The 17,768-nt window shown below is 37.6% G+C and overlaps 1 protein-coding gene across 1 annotated transcript in view; it reads left to right on the top strand.

Annotated features, from left to right (window-relative positions):
- LOC122808043 overlaps positions 1-17,768 on the top strand; it is a 272,522-nt gene that overhangs the window by 203,535 nt on the left and 51,219 nt on the right. The window contains exon 6 of the mRNA XM_044079030.1: positions 16,756-16,847. Coding sequence (XP_043934965.1) covers positions 16,756-16,847 — 92 coding nt within the window. The remainder of the gene's footprint in view (positions 1-16,755; positions 16,848-17,768) is intronic.

The raw sequence follows: 17,768 nt of genomic DNA, 5'->3' as shown, positions 1-17,768 counted from the left end.
CAATCAGTGTGTACAACCAAAAAATATTTTTATACACAAATATCTCAAAGTTATATAAATATACAAATATTATTTAAACATATAAATATACAGATAGTAACACACATTATCCATATATAGTTCATATAACATTAAATATATCAATATGAACATAAATAGCATAAATACTTGACCACTGGATACCCTACTTCTAATTTAAACCTTTCAAATCCCTGATTTAAACCATGGTGCATTAAAGTTTGAAATTTAAATATCATTCTAGTTTCCGACTCAAGTAATTTACCAATATAATCGCCCCCTCTAGGTAGAAAGGGTTTTGCAAGTACACAAAAGGTTAAACCACAGTCTGAATCCCCATGCATTTCATGAAAATGGTTGGCTATAGGACTTAGTTCATTATGATTCCTTATATCCTCTATGATGTTCAAGAATCCAAATTCTAACCATACGTTTAGTTTGTCCTATATACCACCTTGTATTGGAGCATAAGCATCCCAAAATGTAAACCATCCCTGTTGATCTGCAGTTAAAATTATATCTAGAGTTGAATAGCTTCCCATTAATCATAAATCCTGACCGATTTTTCACTCTGTTACATATACTGCAATGACCACAAGGGAAAGTACCCAAAGGAAAATCAATATTGGGTCCCACAACAAAATTATAATTCAATAATTCCTTTAAGTTTTTTCCTTTACTAAATGAAAATGTGACATGTCTGGGGAATAAATGTCCTATATTTTTATCCTCAGAAATAATATGCCAAAATCTTCTCACAATATTTACTAACACATCAGAAAAAGGAGAACATTTTGTAACATAATAAAACTTTCTATTCACATCCATGCCACTAGGAGGGCTCTCATCCCTAAGGCTATTATTATAATTCCTAACTGGCATTACTTGTGATTTTAACATAATACCCCCAAGCACTGCTTGCTTACACCCCAATAATCTTTCCTCATCATAACCCCTCTCTTTTAGTCTCCTCTCCATATCATCCAATTCAGTCACTTTCTGATTTTATCACTAGTGTGATCAAAAATTCTTTTAAATTCACCCTAGGGTAGAGAGTTCAATAAGTGCCCTGGGTGCATGCTAGTTGCATGTAGAAACATATTAACTGAGGTTTGCTTCCTATATGGTCTAAAGCCTATAGCTTCACCATCCCCATATAATGTCACATCCAAAAAGTTAATGGCTTCCCTACTTAACTCATAAGAGAAAGCCAAACCATGCTCATTGTAGTTTAGGGCCTCAAAAAAATCCACAAAATCACAAATATCATCCTTACAAATTAATATAAGGTCATCAGTAAATCACTTATAAAGCAAAACCTTATTTTTATAAAAGGTAGTGGAATATATAAATTTCGTCTCAAAAAATCCCATATATATTATAGCATATGAGGGTGCATAAGAGGCCCCCATTGCTGTGCCCTTTAACTGCAAGAAAAACTCATTTTTAAAGGAAAAATATTTGTGGGTTAAACTAAACTCCAATAAGCTAATCAAAAAAGCTGTTCTAGGACCATCACTCAACATGTTCATGATGGCTTCCAAACCTCATCTCAATTTTATGTTGGAATATAAAGATATAGCATCGTCAGTAACCCAATAATAGTCACCTTGCCATTCAATCTTGGCTAACTCATTCAATAAATCTTTTGTGTTTAAAATATGTGCAGGAACCTTACACAAATATTTTTTCAAGTGGAAATCTAAGAAACTGCCAATATTGCTTAAATAGGAACCCAGCCCTGAAATAACATGCCTTCCAGGAGGCTTACTTAAATTTTTATGAACCTTGGGCAAAGCATATATAATAGGGGTTACTGGTTTCTTAACATATAACTTGTTAACATCCTTTTGGTCAAGAAAACCCAAATGCTCTCCCCTTTCCAATAATGCCCAAAGTTCTTCATTATAACTTATTACAGGGTTCCTAGATAAACACTTGTATTCATCTTTACATCTCAGTGTCGGCTATCGTTTTACATTACATCTGTTTATCCAAAATAAACCAGTTTCCACCTTTATCTGCACATTTAAATATAAACTCCATTTTTAACTGTTTTAAACTTTGTAGAGCTAGCCACTCATTCTTAGTTAAATTGTATGACTTATTCTGATTCAAAATCTTGCTGAAAGCAATAGAAATTTCCTTGTACACAATTTTATGAAATAGTACAATAGCAGGTACATTTATCATAGGTACAAATTTGCTCTCTACTGACAAATTAGGTAACTAGCAAAAACTTTCATTGTCAACATCATTTTCATTTTCCAAGGGTTCAGAATCATAATCATAAATGGAAACATTCATTGTCATCTTCAAATATATTTTCATTTTCAATTTCATCATTATTTTCCAAACGTTTATGTCCATGTTTTTCAAAATATACACACGATAACAACTTCCTACAGAATGCTTTAAGCTCAAAATACAAATCAACAAAAGAGGGCATGAATGTAGGCACAAATGTACTGCCTTTATACAATACAGCCTTCATTTCATTAGAAAGGCTAAATTTAGACAAATTAATAAAATGCATTGTGCATGCATCATACTCACAATTCCTAACAAAATGTCTATTACTTAAAATGGTTTCTTCCCTTTCTTCCTCCTCTCCCACGATTCGTTTGATTAGACTGAAATGAGCAGTTATTATTAGTGGTTACTGTCTGGTTGGTATCCTCAGCTTCAGAGACCAAAGACACAGCAAAAGAAACAGTTTTTGAGCCATCTTGCTCTGTAGAGGACGCCAACACACTCCGGCGCTTCTGGCTGTTATTTCTAATCTTTGACCTATTTTGTGACGACTCATGCTTCCAGGAAAACAGCACACCAGCCTCATAGTCTCTCATATTGTGTAAGAGTTTGTTTCTTTTAAACTGAATGATTTCAGCTTCCAATTTTGAGACTTTTTCACATATAGAGGACATCTGCACCCTGTAACAGGACTCCTCCCCCACCTCATCCTGTAAGTGCAAGATTTCCCCTTTTAATTTTTCCTGTGCCCTCATATTCCGCTTGATTAATATACGGAGCCAATTTAAAGTACACTGTAAGGAGACCTGTTTCCACTCCTCAAACTGGTAATTTTCCTCTTCAGAAAAGTTAGTAGCAGGCAAACGATCAATGTGTAACCCTCTAGGGGTTAAATTCAAGCTCACATACTTTTCAAGAAGACGAGTGTCCAGAAATAAAGCTACGTCTTTAGCCATTAGCCTTTCCAATTGTGCAAAGCACCCCTCAGGATCTTGACTGCTATTAATGTTCTATGGATCCATCTGTGCAAACTTCCTTTCACATTCATTCACCATATCAATGAAATTAAGGTGATCAGGCATATATACAAGCCCAGGACCACCAGCTGTTTATGACATACTGGTGCTGATGAATACAAAAAGACAGCGAAACTTGTAGATGGTCTCCTTTTCCAAAACTTTATTCCATAAGCGCTTTCGTAAGGACTAGTATCCAAACTTCCTCAAAATTACACAAGCAATCAATGACTTATATACTTATGCAATTAATAAATAAAACAATAAAGCAATTATATAAAAAGCCAATTAAATAATTAAATAAACAACTCAATTCAAGTCATTAATTTAGTGTCTAGGTATTTAGTAACAAAATCATGAATTATATATGGAATACAAAGCAAATAGTTTTCTATTGGAGGAAAGGAATTGAGTTGTTTATTTAATTATTTAATTATTTAATTGGCTTTTAGCAATGGAATAAATGCATCGGTGTACCTGTTTATGAAGAATGATGTAATTGAGTTATATATGTATTTATCTTCCAACTTGTAGCAGTCCAATAGGTGATACAGTGGCACTATAATGGAAAACTACAAAATGCACGGTCATCTGCAGCCTGGGCACTATAGGTTCCTGTGATTCCTGAGAACAGAGGCTATGAGAAATTATGTACATAGATGTTATAAAACATATGTATCTATGAAGGACATAGTTATAAATATTATTCAATTATTAAATAAAATAACAAAATGGGTATCGAATCCATAGTTTAGAGAGCAATATGTACAAATTCCACTGAATTATCCCCATGAACTAATTCTCACAATGGCTAAAACTTGATTATAAAAACATATATATGATGTATACAGTTCAAAGAAATATCTGTAAAATTAATATGAATGCTAAGGTATAAGAATATTGTTACTTACTGTAGGGATCCATGGGCTGCCTCCACACCTCCTTCAAAGCTCTGCTGTGTCCCTCCAATTGCAGTTCATCATAGCGGTGATGAATCTGCACTCCAGTGCAATAGATCCCCATCCTCTGTGGATGCTCCTTCATGGTCTGGCTCCACACATTGATCATAACAAAGTTCCTGGGCCTGGATCTCATTTGCTGCTACAATCTGGAGTACACCTTCAACATCTGGTTGTCTCATCACTGGTCCAGTTGGATGCAACATGTTAGGAGACTCCTAGGTTGTTCAGGAGACACTGTTTGGAGAAATTAAATCTGGATGGACCTCATCAACATGATCAATGCAGTTGGAGGCCACAACTGATCCTGTGAGGCCTTTAGATGACATTGGTTGGATATGGTTCTTTGTGCAGCAAACAGAGTGACAAATTCTGAGAAATTGAGGGACTACCACTGACCCCCCCCCCCCCGAAGACATCACAGGTTTTTTGGCCTCACTGAATACTGCAATAGGGGAGTGATGAATCCCTGCTGGTTGGATGGAAGCTGGAGTTTCAGGACAGAATTCACATATTCATGTATTCATGTATTGCTGTGTTTGATTTCCAGCAGCAGAGTTGAGCTGCAAATACACTTCCACACATGGTAAGTATGATAAACATTCATGTACTGGTACATCTGAGTTACAGACAGAGCAGTGCAAACAGCATTTCTAATGTTTATTGCATTAATATTCGTAGGTTCATCCACTTCGAGACTACATTAGGGAGAAGCAGATGAGTGTCTGCATACTGTTGCTGTGCACACTACCTCGTTAGTGCCCTCATCTCATTTAATGGCACTGCCTTTTACTGTTATATTGTTGTTTCACAAACATTGAACACTACAAGTGCAGCTACAGGTACATACATTATCAAGTACAGAAAGACCAGGTATGCCACAGTGACATTGTTAGAGCTTTCAACAATGTGTAGCACATGTGATGCCTGACATTTTTGCAATATTTGTCAATACAGGCCCTTCTGGTGTACAGTTGCAATATCCATCACATGAGTAAAAAAAAGTGGTGAACTGGTAAAAATACAAAAACTAAAACCAATAGAGTCACCAGCAGGACTTATAGACCACAAATTTATCCACAAGTTGAGTGCTTTCATCAAATAAAATTAACTTCATCAGAAAAATTAAAAAGGCAGTCATATGATTTAAATACATCACATTTGCACAGGATAGGCTGAGTTCCCAATTTTATTTGATGAAAGTGCTCAACTTGTGAATAAATTTGTGGTCTATAAGTCCTGCTGGTGACTCTATTGGTTTTATCCATCACATGAGTATTTGCAGTCCATGTTACTGTGTTGTATATGTGATGGTATCAGTATTTGTTTCACTAAATAGATGACTGTGCTGTCTTACTCTTTACCTTCCCACTGCAGGATACACAGTACAACCCACAACCTCTACACAGCAGGAGTCCTCAATACACATATGTGTATGTATGTGGTATGTGTTTGTCACATTCTGTATGTTTTAACTGTGTTCACCTGGTTAATTCTGTGAATAATGTGACCCATAATGTTTTTTTCATGCACTAGTTGAGTTCACCACAATTAAAAAACAACATTATCCCATGAGTGTTTGCCAGGTGTATTTTTATTTATGTATCACATATGTCATGTATGTTGGCCATCTTAACAGATAAACATACATAGAGTAGAATGCAAGTGGGGCGGCCACAGTGGTGCAGCAGTTAGCATTGCCGCCTCACAGCAAGAGGTTCTCTGGTTCGATCCTCGGCTGGGGTGCCTTCTGTGCGGAGTCTGCATGTCTTCCCTGTGGTCGCATGGGTTTCCTCTGGGTACTCTGGTTTCCTCCCACATCCCAATGACATGCAGTAGGTGGATTGGACACTCAAAATTGGTCCTAGGTGTGAGTGCGCGTGTGTGTGCCTTCTGTGGAAGGTTGGGGGCCGGGCTGGCAACTCGGCACTGTAAAACTCCACTGCCAATCATGAGTGGACATGTGATCCGCTGTGGTGACCCCTAACTGGGAAAAGCTGGAAGAAGAGTAGAATGCAAGTGAAGCCATTAGTATTTGTAGCATTGCAGTGAAATATATATGCCAAGTGTCTTTGATATTCAACATGTGGTGCAGGCACATTGTTGTAATCTATGTCTTTGTATCTTGTGGGACATCAATTGTCTTTATCATCCAGCAGTCCATCCAGTGGCCACAATGTTGTTCATGATGTGTCTCAGCATGGTAGTATGGCCCTGGGCACAGAGGATCTTGAGCTGTTTGGAGTGTCCATCCATGAGATTAACAATGATGTTGCACCAGATATATCCTCAGATGTGGAGGTCCAGTTGTTAATGCATTCAGAGGGTAATGGCACAGTGGATGTTGAATATGGTGAGGGTGTTGATCAACACACCACAGTTGGGAGCACTGTTGCTGGTAGATGTACACAACAACCAGACACATGATGTCACCATAGACATAGGAGAGCAGATGTACATGACTAAGTGTCAGACGGTGTCTGCCTTCTGCTGCAGGCAAATGAATGATCACAGCAATGGCATTGTTCAGATGTTCATGCACTTGCCTGTGCCACAGATCATGTGGTACACCAGTTACATGTTATACATGAAGGACAAGAGTGCAGACATGGTGAGTTTGTGGCTGCAATGGGCACTCAGAATGAGAGTTCGCTAGCTGTGGCATGGTCAGTAGAAACACTGATCTTTATGGTACTGCAGCAGTGTCATACTACAAGCAGGATTTTGTGTTTCATGACTATGCAGAACAGATTGCAACCTGTGAGAGGAAGGCCACCTATTTGCACAACTACCATTTGACATCAATAATCCCTGTCTGTGGTCCAACCTGCACAGACATCAACTGCTGGCCCATCTGCTGACAAGGCCTTCAACATGCAGTCATGCTCCTTCATCTCAACATGGTGTTATAGACCCATCTGTCTCTTCTGTGGATCAACCAGGTCAGGATGTGTCTGTACGTGGCTGTGGCAGAGTGGAACATGGTGTGAAATGTCAGAGAGGTCAACCAAGACAGCATTAGAGTGTGTCCAGTGGTTTAGTACACATAGGTGATTCACGCTATTTCAGTACCACTGTACCGTGATATATGTTATCTGAAATAAAAATGCCTGCATTATGTCGTGCATGATTTCTCTTTTCTCATATTATAATATTATACAGATATGTAAGTGTAGCATTGATATGTGTCACTTATTGTTTACCATACAGTGATACAACAAACTGAAGGTATATGCATACCTGTGTCAGTTGTACCCTGAACTGATGTTTTTTTTGACACATTTGCATATTTTCTGCTTGGAATATGTTATGTTTATGTTATGTGTGCCACTCAGTGTGTACATCTAGTGGATACTTGGCAATTGTATGCAATCTGGGTGGCTGTGGTGGGGCAACACCTGGACATCACTGTACATCTGCATACTCATGTACATGTGGCTTGTTATTACTCAAATGTTTGGGTCAAATGCTGCCATGTAGCCTGGGCCTGCACTTGTTGTCATACCCTATGTTGCTTACGCCTGTGACTTCTGTTCACTGTGTCCTCCTGCTCCTCCAATAACTGTGGGATATTGTATTCAGACATTTGTGGTTCTTGGTGTAGTTCACCCACATCTGCAGCTGGAAGACTGCCAAGTTCTGGGGTTAGCATGCTGTGCAGCATGGCACACACCGTTATCATCTGTGCTGCCTTCTCAGGTTTGTATTGCAGTACATCCCCAGATGTGTCCAGATATCTGAACCTAGCTTTCAATACACCAAACACATGCTCTGTGGTGTTTCTGGTTTTTGCACTTGGTCTATTATAGACTTCCTGTGCAGGGTTGGATGGTTCATGATATGGGGTCATTAACCACAGTCACCTATTGTAGGGAATAAAAACACTTTTGGTCAGACTGGTTATTGTTCAGAGGGGGATCCTTAGATTGCATCCTAGTTATGCTTCTGTACTTACCCAGTAGCAAGCTTTCAGGAATCTCACCTTGCTGGAATGCAGCCCTGAGTCCACTTTCCCTCCAAATGACAGCGTTATGGACTCTTCCTTGGTGTGCTACCATGATTTTTATTATGCTGCCATCTGCTGCACACAAAATATTGTCAGTTTATGGATGGTCATCTGTTTCTGTTTCTGTTTATGTATCAATCTACTTCTGGATGTACTGGTGTTTTGATAGGTATATGTGTGCAATCTACTGCACCAAGTAAATGGGGGGGGGGGGGGTTGCTATGTTGTAAAACTGGTGCATTACATTTCTCCACTCCATGGATGGAAAGTGTATATAGTCATCCACCTTGCTGCATATTGCTTCCAGGAATTTTGTCAGGATATGACTTGCAGCTGTCAGTGATACTCCCACAGCATCCCCATGTGTCTCTGGAATGTCCCAAATAAAAGTACACCCAAGCAGAGAAACACTTTGGTTTCAAGGGGATGGGGTTTCACATTGTCTAAATAAACATGTGTGGGGCACATATGTTACAAGCAGCCTGCACAATTTGTCTGTCTAGATGATATCTGTCGATTATTTCCTGGTCTGACAACTGGTTTAGTTGCAACCTTGATATGACTCTAGCTGTCTGCTTTCTAGAATGCACAGCCCCAGCATCATTTATGGCTTGTATCACTGCTGACTGATGCACTATATTACCAACAGGCTACATTTTATATATTTTTTTCATTTTGCTACGGATTTCGCTGTAATCTGTAGTATTTGCTTAAATTCCTTGGGGTATGTAATGTATGTGCCGAGGATATAAAAAATGGAGTCAGCATGGCTGTTTGCCATGTTTAAATTGCGTTGTGTGCACACAGTGTGTTTTGGAATCACACTGGTGTGCACAGAATCCCTATTTATCCTACTCTGAATACTTAAGTACTCCATCTGCCTTCAGAGTGTCTTCTGGAACTACATCCTCATCAGTTGCACTTAAGTCTTTTTTGGTGTGCTGCCCTGTTTGCAGATCGCTTCCACAAACTTTATGGAATCCAGTCCAATAATTTAGATTTTTTTTTCAGGGTATGTTATTCCTTTAATGAATATAATACACATGGGTTTATATTATGTTGCTGAAAGGCATTTTTCTCAAATGCCTTTTCATCGACACATAAACATCAAATTGCCAAAACTCTGAAGGGCCACTTCAGCAAAATTTTTTCCCCAGGAGAAAAAAATGCTTAGCTATTATCAGGAGTTTGCCCTTTTCTCCACTGTAGTGTGATCTCGAAGTTGGTATATTTAGTTAGAGGGTGTGTGAGGGCACAGCCCCCCACTTCATAGGGTCTGACAGTTTGCTTGGTGTTTGGCTGGCCAAGCAATTTTTTCCCCTGGGGAAAAAAATTCACTGATATAGCCAATCAGAGTTTTGGGAGTTCGATGTTTATGTATCGATGAAAATGCATTCAATGTAAATATCTTTCGACAAGGTAATATAGACCCAATACACACACCTACATAACACTCACATAATATCAAACACACATGCACAGAGGGGAGGACTATTTCACTACAGAATATCTTAGGAACATAAGAATATATTAATATAATACAAGCACTTTTATTTGTTTATTTATTTGTTTAAGAGGTATTGAAAAGATTAAACACTAAACACTTTCCTCAAAAAGAACAACTGACTGAATGTCACATATTCTAATGGGACAAATCTAATAATACTTTGAAACAAACAAAGAACTTATTAACAAATAAAGATTTTAAAATGCAAATTTAAAATAAATCTAAAATGATAAAGAATTTTAATTAAAAAATTCAGCATACCCAAGGCTTAATGACTGCCTCTACTTGCGCTCCTAAAAAAAAACAGAGACCTTTTAAAGGAAGACTCTAACTCTCAGACCCTAATCAGGAAATTATAGCTGTTTTTTGAAGACCATAATAATATAAGCAAATGGGATCCTGACAGAAAACTCCAAATGGCTTCCAGAACCACAATCAGCTCCACGCCTGAAGCCATGAGCACCCTAACCAGAGTAATGTTTCCACAACTGTTTGGGGGTAAGCAGGACACACATCATGTAGGGCTTGAAAGGTAAGTGTAAGAATCATGAATACATATCTAACTGTAGTAGTCCCCAAAGTAAACCTTAGAACACAGGTATAATATGGCACATCAGAGGAGTGCCCATTATCAAGCTGAATGCTAAGATCTGCACCCACTGCAGTTGAGCCACATCATCATGTAATAGCCCAAAGCAGAGAGCACTGCAGTAGTCTAGGTGAGATAAACCCTTAGCATGAGCCACTGACCCAATGTCCAAAGATAAAATACAACACTGGATCTGGGCAATATTCTTCAGATAGAAATACAATGTCTTGATGACAACTGTTACCTGGTGCTTTGTTTTAAGCTCATCATTAAGTCTGATGGCCAGATCTTGATCATGGGAAGCAAAATATATCTGATTCTCACTGTTATTAATTAAAGTAGAAAGCACTGAGATGACAGATGGGCAGATAGTGGCATGCATTAAACATGAGATTACTATGAGTCATCCAGTCATGGATAGAATCTATGTAGTCCTCTAAGACAGGAAAGTCCAAAACATTGTCTAGAGAAAAATAGAAGGATAGCTGAATATCATCTGCATAAGTATAGTAAAAATATTTCTACCGGTAATGACCTCCATGAATGGTACCATGACTAACAATGATGCAGATAGCAGTCCCTCAGGAAGACCATAGGTTACTGGGTACAAACCTGTCAAGATCATACCTGAAGCTACTTGATGACTCCAACTTGAGAAGTAGGAGGCAGATTTGTCAGGGATGATACTGAATAGCCCACACTAAATTTTGAAACATTTGATCAGGATCCCATGGTTCCCAGTGTCAAATACCACTGAAAAACTCATAAAGAACAAAGAGAAACTATTGCTGTTGATATCTTATCAACTAGAGATCCTTAACCATCTGAATAAGTGTTGCCACCATACTGTGTTTGGATCTAAACAAAAATGGGAAAGGATCCAATAAGCCATGATATGTCAGATGTGAAGACCTTCTCAATAACCTTAACCTATAAATGGAATATTGGAGCTAGGATGGCACTTCTTCAAAATGACCACATTCAAAGATGATTTATTGAGAAGTAAATTAACAATGCCTCCATTAGCATTGTTGGAAAAGATACGTCTCTCAGGGAAGAGTGAACATCTGGAAGATTACTGGACTTAGTGAATTCAGGCAAGTTTTAACAACCTCAGAGGTCCAGCATAGCTGAAATGATAATCTAAAATTATTTAGTTGGTTTATAGACAGTAGTATTTGTAGTTGATGTTTACATACTCCGTAGTTGAAACAGCAGAATCTTACTGATATTATGATGCAAGGAAGAATTCTTAGCATTATACTTTCTAGCAATATGCCCTAAGGCAACAATTGGTATCATATGTTTCTATTACCTCCCACTGCTGCTTAGCATCTTGTTAGTCATCTAAATGATTTTGAGATTTAGTAATGTATTAGTAACTAGATACGTAACTGATTAATTTGATGTCACAGTCATTCTGATGTGTTGATGATGAAGATATATAGCTTTTAGCTGATTTTTATGTATTTGTTTTCTGGGGAAGAGCAGGGATCTCCATGGACCTTTGTCACACTCAGTCTGGGAGTGGTGTCTGGTTAAGCGACTTGCTCAGAGTCCCAAAGTTAGACAATGGAGGCTGAGGGAATCAAACCTTGCACAATTGGACCACAGAAAATGGCTTGTTTATAGCTTTTTAATCCTCTAAGCCCACTGCTGAACAATTTTTGGCTGTCTTCACCATTTAATATCCAAGCTATAACTTCCTTGTTGATTCCAACTGACTTAGTGGCTTAACTAATAGTATTTAACCGCTGATGTTTTGGCAATAATTAATTTTATAGTCCACAGCTGATTCAGCCCTTCTAAAAAACAGCTTCACTTTTAATTTTATAATATATAACTGATTTAGCCTTTTTAAGCAATAGTTTTCACTTTTTTGTACATGACATTAACTGGTAATACTAACCTCCTGTCAGTCACTCTAAACCCTGTCTTCAGGTGCATAAATTACTTAGCAATGAAGGCAATTCAGATGACTTTGTGTGGGGTTAGCTGTGCTACATTATAAAACTGTTAAATGTATTCCTTCCTGAATGTTTTATTTTTCTCAGCTGTGAAGGAGTTACACTTGCCAGTTTATCTTTATGTATTTTACTATTCTAATAATTTATTTATTTTTTTTCTCAAATGTTCCTAGTTAATTTATCTTTTTTCTTCACATTCCAGTCTCCCCTTGCCCTTCTCTATGTTGATTCACCCAACCCTCCATATGACCATTGAATCCACAGTCCACATTTGCACAGCCACTTGAGAAAATACACCATCAAGATACAACTATACTCTAATAGAAAGTGCAGCAAAACCTTAGTATTTCATATGTGGACCCTTTTTCATAAACTTAAAACAAGTGTAAATCTTAAAGTATTGCATCATTACCTCTTTTGATTGCTGCTACCTACCACTTAGCCTACATTGTTTGATTTTATACACTGCCAAAATTAGTGTTACCCACCCCCCAAAAATATAATCAGACTCCACTGTAAGCCAAGTCTCTATGTTCCCACATTATTGCAGGAAGTTTTTCTAGTAAATATAGTCACATAAATACATGCATTTCCTTCTTTCACTTAATTCCTTCTGCTTTCTTTAGTTCCACAGCAATATCATCTTCTCCAGTTGCCTAGACATCATTCACTCTTTAATCTAACCAATCTTTATTGGATTTCTCTACTGATGATACTTTATTATTAAACATGAACTGATGCTAATCCACCTAATCTGCCTTTAAGGAACGCCTTTTTCTACACTTTTGGTATATTTCTTGTAAAATAGCAAATAACACTGCCTTTGTTAGTGGTTTTACTGATACTTACTTTCTACATACTCCAAAGTAGACCAATTGTTTCTGTGGCATTTAATAGCACTAAGAATTCCACCTTTGTAATGGGGACCCAATCCATTCATACTTACTGCACTGGGACTCACTCGGCTCCCCTACCCTACCCCCAATTCCCACCAGCCCCCACTTGCAGTACCTTTGTACTTGTCCTAACACCACTTCAAATCACATCTCTCCAATCAGTCTCATCATCTAATTGACCTATAGCACATACATCTTTACTGCCATCTCCTATCTTTTCTCTAACACCTCCCTCCATACCTCTCACCATTTCGTGTCACATCCTTAGTAACTCTAGTCATACACCTAAGCACTCCCACTCACATATAGAACTCACTTTGTCATAACTAAGTCTTCTCCACCTATTTCTTAACCCCTTGCCTAATCATGATGCTACTTATCATGCTCACTATTGCTTTTCTTCTCCTAACACACACAACAACTTTTCTTACCATACACTATCAAATGATACATCAACCACTACCTCATCCAGGTGCAACCATGACTGAACCAATAGTTATCACACACTCTCTTCCAGCTTATACAACTTAGCCTCCCATGTCTATTTTAAGCATAAAGTACTTCATTTCCAATTTATCACCTGCAGCATAAAATACTCAGCCATAAAAACAAAATTAGACCCTATATCCAGATTATATGCCTCACAAATCCCTCAGTATGCTGACATTCATCCCAACTCTGGTCCACTTAACTGTCCCGCACTCTAGAAACTACTATAGTGTCCTCACAATATCACATAGTAGATAAAAGCTCTAAATCTACCCTTTGCCTCAACCCCACTGACCATTTATAACTTATGATTACTTTCATCTCAACCTTATATCCTCACTTTTGATATTCATCCTGTAATACCCCTAGACTCCACAATATACTACCCTTCTTCGGGTCTACTTTATACCCTCGAAACACGAAAAACCTGAATCCGAATCGCGCAACACATAAAGAGCGAACCGCGGATATGTTGAACGTACTAAAGCATGAAAATGTAAACCTTGAACCGTCATAGTCGGACAACCCACCACCCGCAACACACTACCTACCCAAACACGATAAAAAAAAACACATACATACATACACTAACCAAATCCCTACTTCTAACCCTAAATTAAAGTACCAAAATCCTACTGCTAACCCTATACTAACCCCACTTACACAACTGTCTATGCACTATCCTTAAACCCTCCCTAACCCTAACGTCTGTAACTACCGCACACTTCCCCTACGGAGCTATACCCAAACAAACTAAATATTCCACACACATACACTTAACAAAACCCTACACTAAACCTTACATACATTACCTACACAAAACCTTACATACATAACCTACCTATGCACTTACCTTAATCCCTCCCTAACCCTAAGGTCCGTAACTATTGCACACTTACCTTAAGGAGCTATATCGCAGATGGGCCAACTATGCGATTTTGATATTTCCACTTTCACGGTTTCATTCGTTTGACGTATTCGTGGTTCGCTCTTTCCATGTCACACAATTCATATTCGGGTTTTACTGCTTTCGAGAGCTTAAAGTAAACCTCCCTTCTTCCCCTCCTATATCTGTAGGGTCACCAAAAAAAAAACAGAATCTCATCACATTAAATCTGCATAACATATGCAACAAAATCACTCAACTTTATGTCTGCATTTCTCATTTTACTCCCAGACATCATAGTGATCTGTAAAACTTGGATTAAACCAAACATTAATGATGCAGAACTTCCTCTCCCCCAAACATAATATAATTAGGCCTGACAAAATGCAAAAGAAAACAGCTGGAATTGCCATACTTTACCTTAACACCTAAACCCTTACCCAATACTTAAATTCCATTCCAAAATTCCACAATACTGAAACACTAATTACAGGCCTAAATTTTAATGAAAATAAAAACCTGTGCATTATTTTAATCTATGTACCCCTTGGTAACAACATCCTTATAGTCGAAGACATCCTCTCCTGGGTATCAAATACAATCCCTAATGAAATGTTCCTACTAGGTTATGTAAATATTGACTGGCAGAAATTAACCTCAGGCTGACCATCTTCCAGTATAAGCCTATTTGGGTTCACAGAACTTATAAAAACAAAACTAGATGCAATAAAGCCCAAGATAAGGGCACCATTCTTGAATGGATGCTGGTTTCTGACCTAAGCAAATTCATAACTGCAGGAACACTTCCTGATACTCTAAGTGACGAATTTCCAACATCATCCCTTACTATCAGGCCAAAAAAACACGAATTTAAAATCACTTGTAATCTATCAAAATTCAGCCAGCAATCATTTATCAATAGTTTAAAGGCCATGAAATGGTCCATACCAAACACACTCCCTTTAGATGACACTGTCAATTGCTTCAATAACTTATTTCTATATATGAAAAATAAAAGAATCAGACAGAATCATTCCCCTTGGGTCTCTAAACAGAGCAACATGTCCAGTAGATTCAAAGCATGGAAAGAGAGTCAGAAACACACCATCAAAAATGCTGGTCTTCAATTAACTGACTACTGAAAAAAGGGTCAGAAAAGAACCTAGTACATTCTCTAATCATTTCCACCTTTAAATTACAACCATACTTAATACTTAGTTCCTTGAAAGCAATACCTTCTGAACCAAAAACACACCAGCTCCAACCAGCTTCTCTCCTCAAAACATCCTCTAATTCCCATCCTACCATCTCTACCTGCACCAATATTCTTAGCACATCTCCTCCTACTTCTGGTCACTCTGAATCCAAACAGCCTATTACAACTACTCTCCCTTCCTTTACTTTAAATTTTGTCCTTACATCTATAATAAAAGAAAAAATATTACTTAAGTGAAAACTCATCACTACTTCTCCTGACACATTCCCACCATAGCACCTTAGTCTAGCTGCTGATGCCATAGCTTCTGTTATGTCCAGAAGTATCCATCTAGGAGCAATTGGGGATCCAGGGTTGAGTGAGCTGAGAAACCAGGGGGAACAACTGGAAAATAGACTGAACTGGGGAGGAATGAAAAAAGAATACCTAAAGAGTATACTATATGCATGCATGAGTTACTTTTATTTTCAGAAAATTTCATACTTTTAAATTTCATGGTACTTTGAGGTATAATATGGTATGTATGAAACTTATTTTATATTGAACCTAAGCTCTTGTAGCTCTAAAACATTGTGTTTTATTTTATTAGTGCCCTAAACATGATATAAAATGTGATTTGTGTGGCATCATTATACCTTTCTGATCATTTAACTGTCACAGTGAGTTTGTATATTACAAGTACAAAATCGTTCAAAGACTAGAAGAAAAATTTTGAGTACAAATTTGGATACTTAAAAAGGTACATTGCTTATTCTAGCACCTCCTTTCACATAATAAAATCAAGAGGATTTTTTTATTTTTTCAAAGTTGTAGGAAATATACCACTGCAGAACTGCTGTGTCATTTCAATAACACTGACCAACATCAGCAGTAGCTCTGCAGTGAGCTTTCAAGGCAGGATTGTGTGTGTATTCAGGCCTCTAATTATAGATATAATCATTTCTTTATTTTAGGGGAAGCGGGTCTCAGACAGAAGAGAGCAGTACAGGAAGAAAGTATGTGCACCAGATTGAACCAGTGTACAAGACAGTGATGTTGTCTCCAAGTAAGTGTAATGCAGCATCATCTATTAAAAAATAAATGTTAACACGATTTACAGTGAATTGGAAAATGGCAGGTTATGGTAGCTAATGCCTCAGTTAAGAATTCAGTTCTGAACACAGGTTGTTGTGATCAAAGTTTATTTGTGCATCATTTGTCAGCCAACTAAAACAAAATATTGGTTAACATCTCATTTACTTTATACCCTTGGAAATGGTCCTCCTTCAAAGTGTCTTAAGATTTTCATGTCAAGAGAGAAAACGTCTCTTCCATTAGATAAGGAGTTAGAGGTAGGCATATTATAACCATAGTGTATTTCAGATGCCGTTGTATTGCAGCCGCATGCAAAAAAGATGTTATGACTCTGTAATTAGTCTTGATAGATATGAATAATTATGGTGACTCCAACTAGTATACTCAGGTTTAAAACTGTGTTAGTCTGTGCTCACACAACTATGACAAATCTACTAATTACTACCATATATGTGCTAAATATGTAAAGGAGATCATGCAAAGCTAGTTTCCTGAACAGGACATCTGTAACTGTGTTTAAGTAATTACATTTGGAATCAATATTAAGATTGTGCTAGAACTGTTGTGAGAATGACTGTTTTTCATAAATTTGCAGTACAAAGAATTGAATGACTTTTAGAGCATCTAACCAGCTATGAACTGGTTACCTGTATATACATTCTGGTATATCACTCAAAATAGTAAACATATATTCCAAAATAAAGTCAGATCCTCACAAATGCATGACAGCAACAGTTAAGTGGAAAGTACAGTTGTGCAAAATCTGACCTTAATAGTAGATGCCCTTCTCTTCAGTGTTGCAATATTCTTTACATAAGAGATTATCTGCCAAGGATAGCCTAATGTCCAGCCAGTATATCAAAGTCTTTAGGTCTTATAGGCACTGTCTGTC

Source organism: Protopterus annectens, chromosome 8.part0, assembly GCF_019279795.1.
Source record: "Protopterus annectens isolate FY-2018-M chromosome 8.part0, PAN1.0, whole genome shotgun sequence".
Taxonomy (NCBI): domain Eukaryota; kingdom Metazoa; phylum Chordata; order Ceratodontiformes; family Protopteridae; genus Protopterus; species Protopterus annectens.
The sequence above is the reverse complement of the archived record's forward strand: the minus strand, read 5'-3'. Positions and strand labels throughout refer to the sequence as shown.